The 15073-nt window shown below is 50.5% G+C and overlaps 1 protein-coding gene across 3 annotated transcripts in view; it reads left to right on the top strand.

The window, feature by feature from the left end:
* Positions 1 to 13209, top strand: part of ttc28 (tetratricopeptide repeat domain 28) — a gene marked incomplete at its 3' end in the record, with an annotated part of 121587 nt that extends 108378 nt beyond the window's left edge. For 2 of the 3 annotated variants that reach the window (XM_084441649.1, XM_084441647.1), the window contains exons 25-35: positions 5085 to 5659; positions 6248 to 6495; positions 7246 to 7370; positions 7532 to 7609; positions 7902 to 8061; positions 9544 to 9620; positions 10245 to 10268; positions 10479 to 10608; positions 10742 to 10849; positions 11271 to 11913; positions 12036 to 13209. In XM_084441649.1, the coding sequence (XP_084297775.1) occupies positions 5085 to 5659; positions 6248 to 6495; positions 7246 to 7370; positions 7532 to 7609; positions 7902 to 8061; positions 9544 to 9620; positions 10245 to 10268; positions 10479 to 10608; positions 10742 to 10849; positions 11271 to 11913; positions 12036 to 13209 (3342 nt within the window). The remainder of the gene's footprint in view (positions 1 to 5084; positions 5660 to 6247; positions 6496 to 7245; positions 7371 to 7531; positions 7610 to 7901; positions 8062 to 9543; positions 9621 to 10244; positions 10269 to 10478; positions 10609 to 10741; positions 10850 to 11270; positions 11914 to 12035) is intronic. The other variant, XM_084441648.1, reaches the window with a different exon arrangement.
* Between the last annotated feature and the right edge of the window lie 1864 nt (positions 13210 to 15073).

The raw sequence follows: 15073 nt of genomic DNA, 5'->3' as shown, positions 1-15073 counted from the left end.
GCAAATTCCCGTACCATACTTATAGCAGTGTTAGGATGGGTCTTCCGATCTGAGTTGGATGACCTGGTTAAATACTGGTTACAATTAACTACCATAGTAGAGGGATAATCTGGGACAGGTTTGCAAATATCAGCACCATAGTTTCTGCTTCGAGCTACATTAATCACATCTCTGCTTAAAACACACCAATATGGCATTCTCCAATCAGCATTGGTCAGAGTCACCAGGGTAGATCCAAGGAACTTCTCATCGTCTTGGATTTTGACATCTGTAGAGTGTAACAGAGTCCAGTCATTCTTGTTCACAGTGTAAATCCAACAGTCATGTAGGTGACACTTCTCTTTTGGGCAATAGAATGTTACTGGGGAATGCAAGGCGTCTTCTCTTCTGGATCGCAACTTCAATGTTGCGTTGTTTGAATCAGTTTTGTTCAATGTTAGTTGCAGTGTGTGCAGGTGTGTGTGCGTGTGTGGTGCATCTTGTGAGGTCAAGGCTGTGGTGTTTCTCCATGTTGCCATCATAACGACCAGTAGAAGGAGGTGACCAGCAAGGCCATTTTTCCTCCGATTTCTCGTCAGAGGAGAGGACAGTGTGATGGCCCATGGTTTTGGCCTTTGAGCCCTCTGGTTCAGCTGCATCCTCCTGGTGTTGGCGATCTCCTGGTGGACCGTTGTCTGCTGCTTTGACCCGTCGGCAATGGCTTGCGTGGATCCACAAAGTCCTCTCAGCTACTTTGACCGCTGTCTGCGTGGGGACGGCCCCAGGTCGCGGATCAGGACCCAACTCCCAGGAGAGATGTGATGCAGGAACCCCTCCTTAGCCTCAGGAAATGGCGGTCCTCACTCTGTTGGAGACATCTGTTAACATCCTCCGCCACCCCTGTTTTTGAAACATGATCTGGCCCGTGGGCTAGTTTGAAAGCATAATGAAAACATGAACGAGGTAGTACAGGTTTGTCATTAGGCCCTTGATACAGGTTAGTTTGGTGGTGGAAATGTGCACTTAGTCCTTCATTTCTTTTTCTCCGCAGGTGGAGCAGATGCTTGTAGGTCAGAAATGTAGGCTCTTGAACTGAACCCGGTCCATCTCTGTACTGCTCCACGTAGGACCGGCCCGGGTCGTGCTGCTGGAGGGCTCACCTCGGCGCTCCCGCCTCCAGCACAGGCTGATGAAGTGCTCCGTCTGTGGATCCACAGATGAGAGAGACAAACAGAGACAAAACAGAAGAGCAAAAGAGAGTCCTCTGGTCTGGTCTCCCTGTTCCCTTCTTTGGTCAGGAACGGTTATTCAACAGTCTGTAGGAGATACTCAGAAACATGGTTAAGCGCAAGCTCCTGCTTTGGGGAAAAAATGTTGTTATTCTGTCAGGAAAACTTAAACAGGGTGACTGTTTAAGTGTCATTTAGAGCCAGTCTGCAGTAGCCTACAGTGACATCAGGGGCAGTGTTAGAATGACTTTAACACGCCCAGTCCCCAGTCATGATCAAGGCAATTGGATTTGGCTCTAGCAGTTCTCTTGCGATTTTATGAAAAGAAAATACGCTATATTCTCGTCTCAACAAAACAACACCCCCTAAGGGTGAAAGCAAAAATTTCCTGAAGTCAGGATAAAAATAGAGATGGGGCAAAGAAAATGACACTAAAATGAACTGGCTTCATTTACAATTAACTAATCAAAGAACTCCATCAAAGCTTCATTTGTATAGCTAAAATTTGTATATCTAAACCTCCTTCTTCTGCATTTGAGGACAGAGTATTTGGGCACTGCTCCTGTTTCATACTTATCTGTCGCTCACAGTGAGTAGGTGACATGGCGTTGGCGTTGCATCTCACGAACCCCAGATCGCTTATCTGTAGGGAAAACAGGCCAGTAACCTCCATCTCCACCTCCGGTCTGTGCCCGTCTCCTGGTTCGGCATTCACCCATCACTCCCGGAACGACAGTTGTCTGTAAAAAACCCACTCAGAAAAAAACTCAGGCCCGATGAATGTGCCTCAAACTATAAACATGAGATATTTAACATAAACATTAAAAATATATAATTGGGTTAGGAGATGCTGTATTCAGGTTAAGAAACTGGCAAACATTATCTATCCCCCCCCACTATCATGTACAAACCTTACGTCCTCAGCTACATCTGTCTCGTCCTGTTTATTTACTTTAAAAAAATGAGTCTATATTGGCTAGTTAAAATCTACCTTGTGGGTTGTTCAAGGGAACTTCCAGCAGGTGGCGCCGAACCCCAGGTTGCAGGATTCTTTCTCTCATTTCGCTTGCGGTAACTGTGACAGTCTCTGATCCAGTGACCAGTTTTCTTACAATGAAAACACGCGTCAGTTTTGTCTTCGTTTTCGTTTCCCTCCCTCGGTCTCCTCCTGTAGTCCATTCTGTTCCTATGCCTGCTATTCTTGTTCATGTGACGACCCTGTGGTCGTTGTTGGTTGGGAGCAGACGGAAAAACAGAGTTGGGAGGCGGGGCAGCAGCTGCGGGTGAACCAGTCATAGTTTGGGAAAAATGTGTGAGCTCTGAGTGCCGAGTCGGCGTGATAGAGTTAAAAACGGAATGACTAGGAGGGGGGAGGGACTCTGAATATTCATCTCTCTGATTAACTTCGTCAGCTACGCTTCTTTCTGACTTGAAAAAACACTCGTGTGCGAGTATTTCCCACTTCCTGAATGCATTCCAATCTATCGCATTTCCAGGCTTCCTTCCTAACCTAGTCATTTCAAACGCCTGTAACTGAGCCCTAACAGTTGCTAACTCACTAATATTGAGTGTACCGGACAGGGGGAAATCAGAATGCTTCGCCCAGATCAAATACTGTACACAAGCATCATCCCAAAGCCTTTGCGCAACAATCTTAGCTGGCCCAGACAATTTGAGAATATCAAGTGGCGAGCTAGTAACGCTAGTAACAGCACCCATTTTGCACCAAAATCGCTTACGGAAAAAACAAACCAAAAACACTCTCCTACACTCCTTCGTAACACGGAGATGAACGTCTCTCAGACTACTCACTAGCAGTTACGATTTACGGCCCTTAAAACCAGTGTCGGCAAAAAATAAACAGTACTGTTACCTGAAAAAAAATGTATATATACAGCGCTTAAACAAACACATACAAGACAGAGCTGAAGTTCAAACAGTAAACACAGCAGACAATCCCGTGCACATACAAGAAAGAAGACAGCAAACTCGCACGAGGACGCAAAAAACAAAGGCCGACCAAAAGACGACCAAAAATGACGTACATACGACTTAACGCAGAACAAAGAACGACCAACAGACGACCAAACGACGACTTAACACACAAACATGAAACAAAGGCCCACGTTTACAACAACCTCGGCTGCACTAGCAATTTGGTCCAGGCTAAACCAGATGTCTAGATCCTACCAAATATGTACAGCCACTTGGTGAAAACTAACGCTCGTTAGGTTTACCAAGTCACCCAGGAACAAATGGGAAAACGTTTCTCCAAGAAACGCGGATTGGAAACGCCAATCACTCCCTGTAGCTACTATCTCCGTTGAGCAAAAACTCTCTCAACGTGCTCGCGGTTAAACTCTCCCGCGACCGGCCAAAAAGAAAGCCTGTTCTGTGCCAAATCTTTGGCGTATTTAACTCAAAAACCCCCGTTCTAAGCTGTAACCGATAAACAACCTAACATTGTACATCAACTACAGGGGAACAAGATTCACGAGACCAAACCCTCACTTGAACAGCTTATTTTCTCGTAACGAAACAAGGACGAAGTCAAAAGACAAATATCTATTGCTGTTCACAACCTCCTTAGATAATTACACAATTTATAGTACTAAAATACCCACGCTGGGGTTTTCTGTTTTCAATAATCTAGACCAACAAGCTGAACCGAAACCAAGGCAAATAACAAGCATAAAAGGATCTTTCAACGTACCGTGAGTTTTAGCCGAGTGGAACCAACGGCGGGGCCTCTCCAAAAGCAATGCGCATAGACGCAACGAGAGAAGCTTCCCAAAGCGGCTACCGCTTCCGCACGTCTGCGTCCCTCGGTTCCACTCCAGGCGAATCTCACCGCAGTCGAATCCCGTCCCGAGTCGCCAATTGTAGTTGCTTGAAAAATGAGAGTACTTGCCAAAGCTTGGGTTCGCTCAAAATATGTTCAGTCAGGTTTATTAAGAAACAATACGGTTGCAAACGGACTTCAAATAGTAAAAACACAGCGTGATTCTACCAGAGAAGAAGTGAAAGTCAGATCGCCAGACTGCCCCTTATATTGCTTCAAAACCAACGAGGTATTAGGTGTCATTTGATTGGCTGAGTCGGATATCACCCAGTGGGCGGGGGATGCAAACTTACTTTGAATATACTTTGAATATAGACAAAGGTCTGAGTCAGGGCAGGAAGGACAAGGTGTGGCATGTCTGACTTGGACAAAAGAGCGAAGCAGAGGAGTCTGTTTACAATTACAATGGGTGTTTATAATCATAAAGGGAGATTGAAACCCAGGGGTTTTCAGGGGACTTGATGAATAGAAAGGGTATGCATCTGAATAGTCTTGAGACTGTGTGTTAAATTCCATGACAATACACACACATGCACACACACACACACACATGCACACACACGCACACACACAAACATACACACACACATGCACACACACGCACACACACACACATACACACACACATGCACACACACGCACACACACAAACAGACACACATTCAAGCACTTGACACAAGTGCATTAAGGGTGTGACGATACACAATGTTGGGTTCACAATATCGCTATGATACAATATTATAACTATACTTTTTACAATACTTGAACGATGAATATATAACTGGAAAAATATTATTTTATACAAAAAACACAAAATACAAAACAGTGCTGTTGTTTGCCCTATAGTTGTAATGTTTGAATGGTGCTTATCTGGGTACCCAAAGTCGCTTTATATAAGTAAAATAAATAATCATCTCGTCGATGCATATCGTCACGTTTTTATATTGCATTGTCTCGGCACGATATCTTGTCACACCTCTATAGCGCATGTCTTTAATTGGCGGTTGATTACTGTCATCCTCCCCCCACCCCAGGCCCACCCTCGTCGAGGTGGTCCCCTGCTCTGCTCCGGAGGGGGCTCCGTGGCCGCGGTGGTGGGGGCTCCCCACCTGCCCCCCAGCGTCATGGACCGCTGGCTGTGGGGGCCGCTGCCCTCGGCCCAGGACGAGGCCCTCCGGCTGGGGGAGCTGCTGGGCTGCCACCCCCTCACCGGGGCTTCGGCCACCAAGGACCGCGTGCTGGCGGCCATGGCCCAGGCCGAGTGTGTTCACTTTGCCACTCACATCTCCTGGAAGCTGGCTGCCCTGGTTCTCTCCCCCAGCCAGGACCGCCCGGCGGGGGAAGGGTCGGGCGGCAGGCCCAGGGAGAGTGCTCTGCGCGCGGGGCCCGTCGCAGGCGAGACCGGGGATCAGGACGGAAAGGACAAGGCCTCGCTGGCGAAGAGCCACGGCAGCCCGGAGAGGCTGAGGGGGCCGGAGGACGAGAGCGATGACGGAGGGAGCGTGTGCGACATGGAAAGCGTGTGTGACAGTCCGCCGCTGCAGGAGTTCCTGCTCACTGCTGCTGATATTCTGGACATGAAGCTGCCCGTCAAACTGGTGGTCCTGGGGTGAGCGCTCTCCATTTCAATTCTTCATTTCGGTCCGCATTTTTAAAATTCATCGCAGGGGCCCAAATATAGTTCCATTGCTATCATGTTGATGGGTCGGTTAACAAGTGTCACATTCACCACACACACACACACACACACACACCCCTAACTAGGGCTGCACAATACATCGTTTATGCATCACCATCGCAATGTGCACATGCACAATAGTCACATCACAAGGGCCTGCAATGTTGTTCTCTTTTTTCCTGCTATGTTAACTCAAAACATGTCACGATACAAACATTTTGCTCAACTTTTTAATTTTGATGACTGTCAAATACTAAGAGACGCATTATTAGTAGGCGTTTTAGAAACGCAGTCAAGACACTTGGCTACCGGTGTAAGCAGACGCAAGGATCACTGTTTTGTTCTAACCTCATATAGGACATAGGCCTGTATATTTACAAGTTTGCTTATTTCTATTTTAAACAAACAAAATATATTCCAATATATATCGCAAAAAATTGCATCGCTGCAATGTATGTTTTTGTCAATAACGCCCAGCCCTACCCCTAACCCTGTCACCTGTCACCTGTCCCCTCCCAGGTCGTACCAGGAGTGCGCCAGCAGGGTGACGGCGGACGGGGTGATCGGGCTGACCCGGGCCTTCCTGGCGGCGGGGGTGCAGTGCGTGTGCGTGTCCCTGTGGCCGGTGCCCACCGCCGCCTCCAAGGTGTTCGCCCACACCTTCTACACAGCGCTGCGCGCCGGGACCAGGGCCAGCGCCGCCCTCGCCGACGCCATGAAGACGCTGCAGTGCAGCCAACAGTTCTCACACCCCTCCAACTGGGCTGGTGAGCACACACACACACACACACACACTCGGCTGGTGAGCACACACACACGCACACACACACACACACACTGGGCTGGTGAGCACACACACACACATATACACACACACACACACACACACACACACGCACACACACACACACACACCCTGGGCTGGTGAGCACACACACACACGCACGCGCACACACACACACACACTGGGCTGGTGAGCACACACACACACGCGCGCACACACTCACACACACACGCGCACACACACACGCACACACAACACACGCACACACAGACACACATACACGCGCATACACACTCACACACACACGCACACTCACACACACACACGCACACACACACACTCACACACACACTGGGCTGGTGAGCACACACACACACACATATACACACACACACACACACACGCACACACACACACACACACACTGGGCTGGTGAGCACACACGCACGCGCACACACACACACACACACACTGGGCTGGTGAGCACACACGCGCGCACACACTCACACACACACGCGCACACACACACGCACACACAACACACGCACGCACGCACAGACACACACACACGCGCATACACACTCACACACACGCGCGCACACTCACACACACACGCGCACACACACACTCACACACACACACACACACACTGTCACTCAAACTCACACATACTTGAAACCTTCTTTACTTGACCTGACCTTCCGTTCTCTTATTGGATATTGCCTCCCGACAGGCTTCATGCTGATTGGCAGTGACGTGAAGCTGAACAGCCCCATATCTCTGATTGGCCAGGCCCTGGCAGAGATCCTCCAATACCCAGAGAGGGCTCGGGACGCCCTGAGGGTTCTACTGCACCTGGTAAGACTCCTCCTCCACCTGATTATATTAAACGCTCTGTCAGATCGTCGCTATCCATGGTCAGTACACAGCAGGCTATACACACACAAGACAAGATGGAGGACACATGAATGGTGTTGTCTCTCCAGAGGCTACAGAACACTCCCTCTGCTCGCCCCCAGGTGGAGAAGTCTCTGCAGCGTATCCAGAGCTGCCAGTGTAACCCCATGTACACGTCACAGCAGAGCGTGGAGAACAAGGTGTGTGTGTGTGCGTGTGTGTGTGTGTGCGTGCGTGTGTGTGTGTGTGTGTGCGTGTGCGTGCTTGTCTGTCTGTCTGTCTGTCTGTGTCTGCGTGTGTGTGTGTGTGTGCGTGCGTGCGTGTTTGTCTGTCTGTCTGTCTGTCTGTCTGTCTGTCTGTCTGTCTGTCTGTCTGTCTGTCTGTCTGTGTGTGTGTGTGTGTGTGTGCGTGTGTGCGTGCGTGTTTGTCTGTCTGTCTGATGAACAGAGGTCTCCGGTCCGGTTGATAAACATCTATTCCCTCACATTCCAGGTGGGCGGCGTCCCGGGCTGGCAGGCCCTCCTCTCAGCAGTGGGGTTCCGGTTGGACTGTTCCGGTACCGGCACCGGTCTCCCTGCCGCGGTCTTCTTCCCCACAGCCGACCCCGGGGACCGGCTTCAGCAGTGCAGCGCCACTCTGCAGTCTCTGCTCGGTACCTCAGCCCAGAAGTCTAGAATTCAGACTGACTTCCTGTCGATCACCCACTCTACCTGACTGTGACATACGTGTACTGTTTGTCATAAGCCATGTTTCCATCCACTTGTCAATCGAATTATGTGAGGATGGCTAAAAATATGAATGCGAATAAAGCCGGTGAACGTGCGTTTCCATCTAGAGCTTTAAATCGGATAAAGCATTTATCACAATAGCCTTTTATTGAACAAGAGAAAATCCGACGAGATCGACAGTACAAACTTGTTGTCTATTTTCATGACTTTTAATCGGATTTTACTGATTCCATAAGGCATTTTTAATTCGATATAACTTAATTCGCATAAAACGTGTGGATGGAAACATGGCTAGTGACATCAGATAGTCGGTACTTCACAGAGGTAGATTGGATAATATGTTTTCCTCGCCTCTCATCTCCTCTCCTCTTTTCCTCTCCTCTCCTCTCCTCCCCTGTCCTTCGTCTGTCCTCTCACTCCTCTCCTCCCCTGTCCTTCGTCTGTCCTCTCTTCTCCTCTCCTCCCCTGTCCTTCATCTGTCCTCTCACTCCTCTCCTCCCCTGTCCTTCCTCTGTCCTCTCTTCTCCTCTCCTCCCCTGTCCTTTATCTGTCCTCTCCTCCCCTGTCCTTCATCTGTCCTCTCTTCTCCTCTCCTCCCCTGTCCTTTTGTCTGTCCTCTCACTCCTCTCCTCCCCTGTCCTTTATCTGTCCTCTCACTCCTCTCCTCCCCTGTCCTTCATCTGTCCTCTCACTCTTCTCCTCCCCTGTCCTTCATCTGTCCTCTCTTCTCCTCTCCTCCCCTGTCCTTCGTCTGTCCTCTCACTCCTCTCCTCCCCTCCTTCATCTGTCCTCTCACTCCTCTCCTCCCCTGTCCTTCATCTGTCCTCTCTTCTCCTCTCCTCCCCTGTCCTTCATCTGTCCTCTCACTCCTCTCCTCCCCTGTCCTTCATCTGTCCTCACTCCTCTCCTCCCCTGTCCTTCGTCTGTCCTCTCACTCCTCTCCTCCCCTGTCCTTTTGTCTGTCCTCTCACTCCTCTCCTCCCCTGTCCTTCATCTGTCCTCTCACTCCTCTCCTCACCTGTCCTTCATCTGTCCTCTCTTCTCCTCTCCTCCCCTGTCCTTCATCTGTCCTCTCTTCTCCTCTCCTCCCCTGTCCTTCATCTGTCCTCTCCTCTCCTCCCCTGTCCTTCATCTGTCCTCTCACTCCTCTCCTCCCCTGTCCTTCGTCTGTCCTCTCACTCCTCTCCTCCCCTGTCCTTCATCTGTCCTCTCACTCCTCTCCTCCCCTGTCCTTCATCTGTCCTCTCACTCCTCTCCTCCCCTGTCCTTTTGTCTGTCCTCTCTTCTCCTCTCCTCCCCTGTCCTTCATTTGTCCTCTCACTCCTCTCCTCCCCTGTCCTTCATCTGTCCTCACTCCTCTCCTCCCCTGTCCTTCATCTGTCCTCTCACTCCTCTCTGTCTCCCAGGTCTCCCGCCTCCAGCTCTGCAAGCTCTCTGCAAACTGGTGACAGCGTCTGAAACTGGAGAGCAGCTCATCAACAAGGTAGACTTCAGCCTTAACACGTACGCACGTACACACACACACACACACACACACACACACACACACAGGCCATCTTGATCTCATGAGCTCACTTTCAGTTTGCCTCCGCAGATCAGTCTGGACTTTGCCCTATCTCGAACGATTATTCTCAAAATTACGCTTTGACCAGACCAATCAGGGACTGTGTTCTGACTGCTGTTCTGCCCCCCCCCAGGAGAACGTAGCCCCTGAGTGGTTCCCGTGGCAAAACAGTCTCCCGAAGCAACGAGCGGTAATGTTAACATTAGTAGAATAAACAGTCATAAATGCAGTACTGCAAAAATAGACTTTACAATAACATTTAAATAAGAACAAGAGTAGGCGCTGAAGAAAGGACATTTTCACCGTTCTTCCGACTAGATTTGGCAAACGTTTTGTTCTGCTGATTGGCTGAAGTTAGTCTGTCAAGCCAAGTACTCCCGCTCACATTAATCGTTCGAGATAGGGGGGAAAGCCAGACTGATCTGCCAAACTGAACGTGAGCTCACTACATCAGGATGGTCTATCAAGGCTAGCAAACACTCTCTCTAAACCAACTAAAGCCCTGTCTTCTCCCTATGTCTCCCTCTTACCCACCTCTTGAAGGCGGTTAAAAACATGGTAGGCATGGTAAGTCGTGTGTCATAGAATTCTAGCGGCCAAAACGCAGAGACAACAAACCAATATCTAGTATCAGACTGTTCAGGGCGGTCGAGGTACAGTTCGCTCATCGGGAGGTTGAACTGAAATGAAATGAATGTCTGTGGCACACCAGGTTAATTTGCCCTCATCTCCTCCTCTCCCCCTCCCTTCAACCACCACCCACTGCCTCTCCCAAAGCTCCATCAGGTGTTGGTGCAGTTGCAGTCAGGTGACAAAGAGCAAGACTTCTCATTGGCTCCCATCCAGGTGTCAATCAGTGTGCAGCTCTGGAGGCTGCCTGGCTGCCATGAGTTCCTCGCTGCCCTGGGTGAGTCACTTATAGTCTCTGTTCATTTGACCGATTTCGCTCAGTCAATGCTCTTCACTTGGACTTTGTGGACTCGGATGTGTCAATACCATACTTGGGCAAATCAATATATTTACTCAGAACTCTCTCTCAGGCTTTGACCTGTGTGAGGTGGGTCAGGAGGAGGTCGTACTGAAGACCGGGAAGCAGGCCAGCAGACGCACCATGCACTTTGCCCTGCAGTCCCTGCTGGCACTCTTTGGTAAGACATTACATAACATTACATTACATTACAGTCATTTAGCAGACGCTTTTATCCAAAGCGACTAACAATAATTGCATTTAACGTAGGAAAAGCCAATGTACTACTACTTGCCAGAACTTGCATCTTCTTTCTAAAACAAGTGACTAAGAGCATAATCTAGTGCTGAAGGCAAAGTGCAAGAATAGCAATCTAAAGTACAGTGCAATACAATACAATGCAATACAATAGGTGCTTAGGAGGGAGGATTGTTGTAGTACTACAAAACACCTTAGCTAGTCCCTCAACAACACGCAGTGGTTATGGACTGGAGCTCTTTCCTCTGGGTAGACTGTAATTAATGTGTAACTGGACCGTATCTCTTCTTTTTTTAATCTTCTCTCATATCACATCTCATCCGCCCACGTCTCTCTCTCTGTAGACTCCACTGAGCTTCCCAAGCGCCTCAGCTTGGACAGTTCGTCCTCCTTGGAGTCGCTGTCCTCGTCCCAGTCCGCCTCCCAGCCCCAGTCCCTGCCCCTGTCCCTGGCCTGCTACCCGCCCCAGCCTCCCTTCTCCTCGCCTCTCTGCCCAGACAGCCTCTCCTCCGACGCCATCTCCGTCTACAGCCTCAGCTCCCTGGCCTCCTCGCTCAGCTTCCTGTCCAGACCCGAGCCGGCAGGCAACGACGTCATCAGCCAGCGCTCGCGGCAGCAGGAGCTGGAGCGCCACCGCGGAGGGGCGGGGCTCTTTGCCTCGCACCGGCACTCCGGCGGGGGCGCCTCCAGGGGTCGACCGACCAATCACGGGGCGGGGGGAGGGGCAGGAGGGGAGGGGGAAGAGGAGGAGTATGAGGGGTTCTCCATCATCAGCAGTGAGCCGCTGGGGGGCGGGGGCAGGGACTGTGACACCCTGCCTCTCCCCGGGGGGCACAGACACAACAGAGGAGGTGCCGGGAGGGGGGGCGCGGGGGGGCGGAGTTACCCCGTCTCCGTCTCCTCCAAGGGGAGCGTCAGCACCCCTACCTCCCCCGTCAAAGCTCCCCCACTGCCCCTGTCTGTTCCCATCAGCCCAAAGCCTGAATGGTGAGTTGTTAGGCTATGTGACCTGAACATGTGTAAACATGGCTGCGTCCCATTCCAGAGTGTTGTTTCCTATCCGGTGCCCTTATTCACAGCCTTTTCCTCCACTTGTTCTTCCCCCCCAGCTCGTCCCCTCAGAGGGCAGGGAAAGCAAAGGTGAGCAGTTCCGAGTCGGACCAGTCCAGTACAGAGACAGACAGCACCGTAAAGTCCCAGGAGGGTCCCACCGGGCCACTGGACCCCCAGGAACTGGCCCAGAAGATTCTGGAAGAGACCCAGGGCCACATGCGGGCCGTGGAGAGTCTGCAGAGGGGGAGCGGAGGAGGGAGGACAGTGGTGGGGACTGAGGGGGTCGAGGAGGAGGGAGCCAGGAGCCCCACGACCCCGACTCTGACCCCCACCGGAGGGGGTGTGGGGTTCCGCTCCTCTGAGACCAGTGCTTTCAGCAGGCCCAGCAGTAGAGCCAGTCTAAAAGCTCGGTCCTCGCCCCTCTCTCTCTCCACCCCCCTCTCTCCCTCCCTCTCGACCCCTCCCTCAACCCGGCCCAAACCCCCATCGCGCTCCTCGTCACTGCAGAAGATCAGCTCGGGCTATAACAGCCCAGCCCTCTCCTCCCCCTCTCCCTCTCTCTCCCTCAAGGAGAGGGCCACCCACTCCCTCTCGTCCCCGTCCCCTACCCTGTCTTTAGACCGCGCCACTCAGGCCCAGCTCAAACTCAAATACCCCAGCTCCCTGTACAGTACCCACATCTCCCACTCGCGCTCCCCCAGTAACCTCTCCGTCTCCCCCATCTCAGGCAACCCCTCCCCTGACGGGAGTGCCCCTTCCCCGGCCCTCTCCTATTCCTCCACAGGATCCACCTCAGCCCGATCCAGCCCGGCCTACACCCCAGAACTGGACCGGTTTAAGCGGGCTGCCCTGGATGATAAAGTCCAAGCCATCCACAACCTGAAGACCTTTTGGGCGAACGCCACCCAGAAACAGGAGGTCCCCGCCCCAGTCAGCATGCTCCGAGGTGGGGGGAAGAAGATGAGCACCGTTCAGAGAGATGTCTTGGGTCTCCTGAACCTGTCACCAAGACATGGGACTGTGAGCCAGGACCTGGAGGTACCCCAGGACCAGAACTCTGGTAACCCGCCCAACGGGCACAAAAAGCTGGATCCAAAACAAGCTACGCCATCTTCTCCTACTGCTAAAGGAGGTAGTCCAGGAGCCCACCCTCACCCCCTCAGACTGCCCGCTGGGAACGGATACAAGTTCCTCTCTCCCGGACGGTTCTTCCCCTCCTCCAAATGCTGAGGCTTCAGAGATTTTCCCGTTCGGGCAAACTAGAATCTTCCGTTTGATAGCTGGTCTGTAAAATGAACTAGCCGACTGTCATACCGTTACAACAAGACCAGCTGGAGGCAAGGGGAAATTATTTTGCATTCTGTTACATTCTCAACACCACATGTCACTCGAGATATTTACTGTCCTGTTCACCAATGAGAAGATGTGATGGAAAGCATGAAGGGACAGAAAGGATGGCGTTTGGCTGACTGAGGGTGTGGTAGTTGCTCTGACAGGAGAGCATGTGGACCCAATGTCTCTGCCTACACTGAAAAGAAACATTACAGTACAGACTATTACAGTTACTGGAAAACACCCAGAGATAATGTTTCTACTTAAAACGCTCGCTGTTTGTGTAAGTCAATACTACCTTGATTGGTTGGATGAGTGCTTTTATTTAGGTCTATTGTAAATGATAATGTGGTTAATTGTTATTATCAAGGATTGTAATTGTTATTATGTTCATTATGTTTTGTAAATTGAGTAGTGTTTTGCAGTCAGTATTACACATTTTATATGAAGCAAACCACGGACAAAATATTTTGTTTTTGATATTTTTATTGAAGTGCTGCAAAGCACTAGATGGGACTTCTATGAATTGATAGTCAGAATGAAAGCATGGAATCTCTTGCTATTCACTGTTTCAATGTCTTTTTAATAGAACGTTTTCGCACCAGTGGACTCTCATTTAAAGACATGGAATATCTCAGTCATTTCTCAGTAAAATTATTAATTAAAAATGTTTGCTGTCTTGATATTGTCTCATTATAATGTTTGGTGTGTGGGAGATACTGTAACTACCACATCGTTTCTACCAGGTAAAGTTTGTGGAGGAAACGTCAATCAATGTATCCCAGTTTTACTCTCCAGAGTCCCAGCTAAGAAATAATAGTAAATATAGCCTAGGTAAAAACACAAAGAAGACACACTGATCAAATGTGAAAGGTAGCCTACACTCACTGTTTGTGACTTTCTATAGATGGCATTTTCATGTTTTTGATATGGCAGAAACCCACAAAAGAGCCAACAAAGATATCATCCCATCTCATCTCAGAGTCTCAGTGGTGCTCAGTGTGTTAGGTGTGCTCTTCTCGCCCATCAGCGCCTCCTGGGGGCGGGATGAGGAATGAACGTGTTGTTGATAATGTCGGATGACGTTGCCTTCCTTGCGCAGCCGCAGCCCAGGAGGAGAAGATGGTGCTTATCAAGGAATAGTGAGTCCCAAGTGCTTTTAAAAATCATATTTCGGTGTCTGTAGTGTGATATTGTATTATATTAGCGTGCATATTCTTAAAGGATGATCTTATATGTGTCGCCACACGTCGGCGTGTGTTTCTGTAGGCTCGTATCTGCTCTTTTGAGAGGGTTTGTGAGTGTTGGGTGGATCAGGACCGTGTTTATGCAGGCTTGTATGTGCTCTTTGAGAGGGTTTGTGAGTGTTGGGTGGATCAGGACCGTGGGATGTGAGTGTTGGGTGGATCAGGACCGTGGGGTGTGAGTGTTGGGTGGATCAGGACCGTGGGATGTGAGTGTTGGGTGGATCAGGACCGTGGGATGTGAGTGTTGGGTGGATCAGGACCGTGGGATGTGAGTGTTGGGTGGATCAGGACCGTGGGATGTGAGTGTTGGGTGGATCAGGACCGTGGGATGTGAGTGTTGGGTGGATCAGGACCGTGGGATGTGAGTGTTGGGTGGATCAGGACCGTGGGATGTGAGTGTTGGGTGGATCAGGACCGGGGGGTGACAGATGCCGGTGTGAGGCCTGTGCTAGCTAGTGCTAGCGGGTTAGGTGTTAGCATTAGCATTAGCACCTGCTAGCTCTCTGTTAGCTTAA

The sequence above is a fragment of the Borostomias antarcticus genome, assembly GCF_949987555.1.
Source record: "Borostomias antarcticus genome assembly, chromosome: 8".
Lineage (NCBI taxonomy): Eukaryota > Metazoa > Chordata > Actinopteri > Stomiiformes > Stomiidae > Borostomias > Borostomias antarcticus.
Note: the sequence above shows the minus strand (reverse complement) of the source record. Positions and strands in the feature narration are given on the sequence as shown.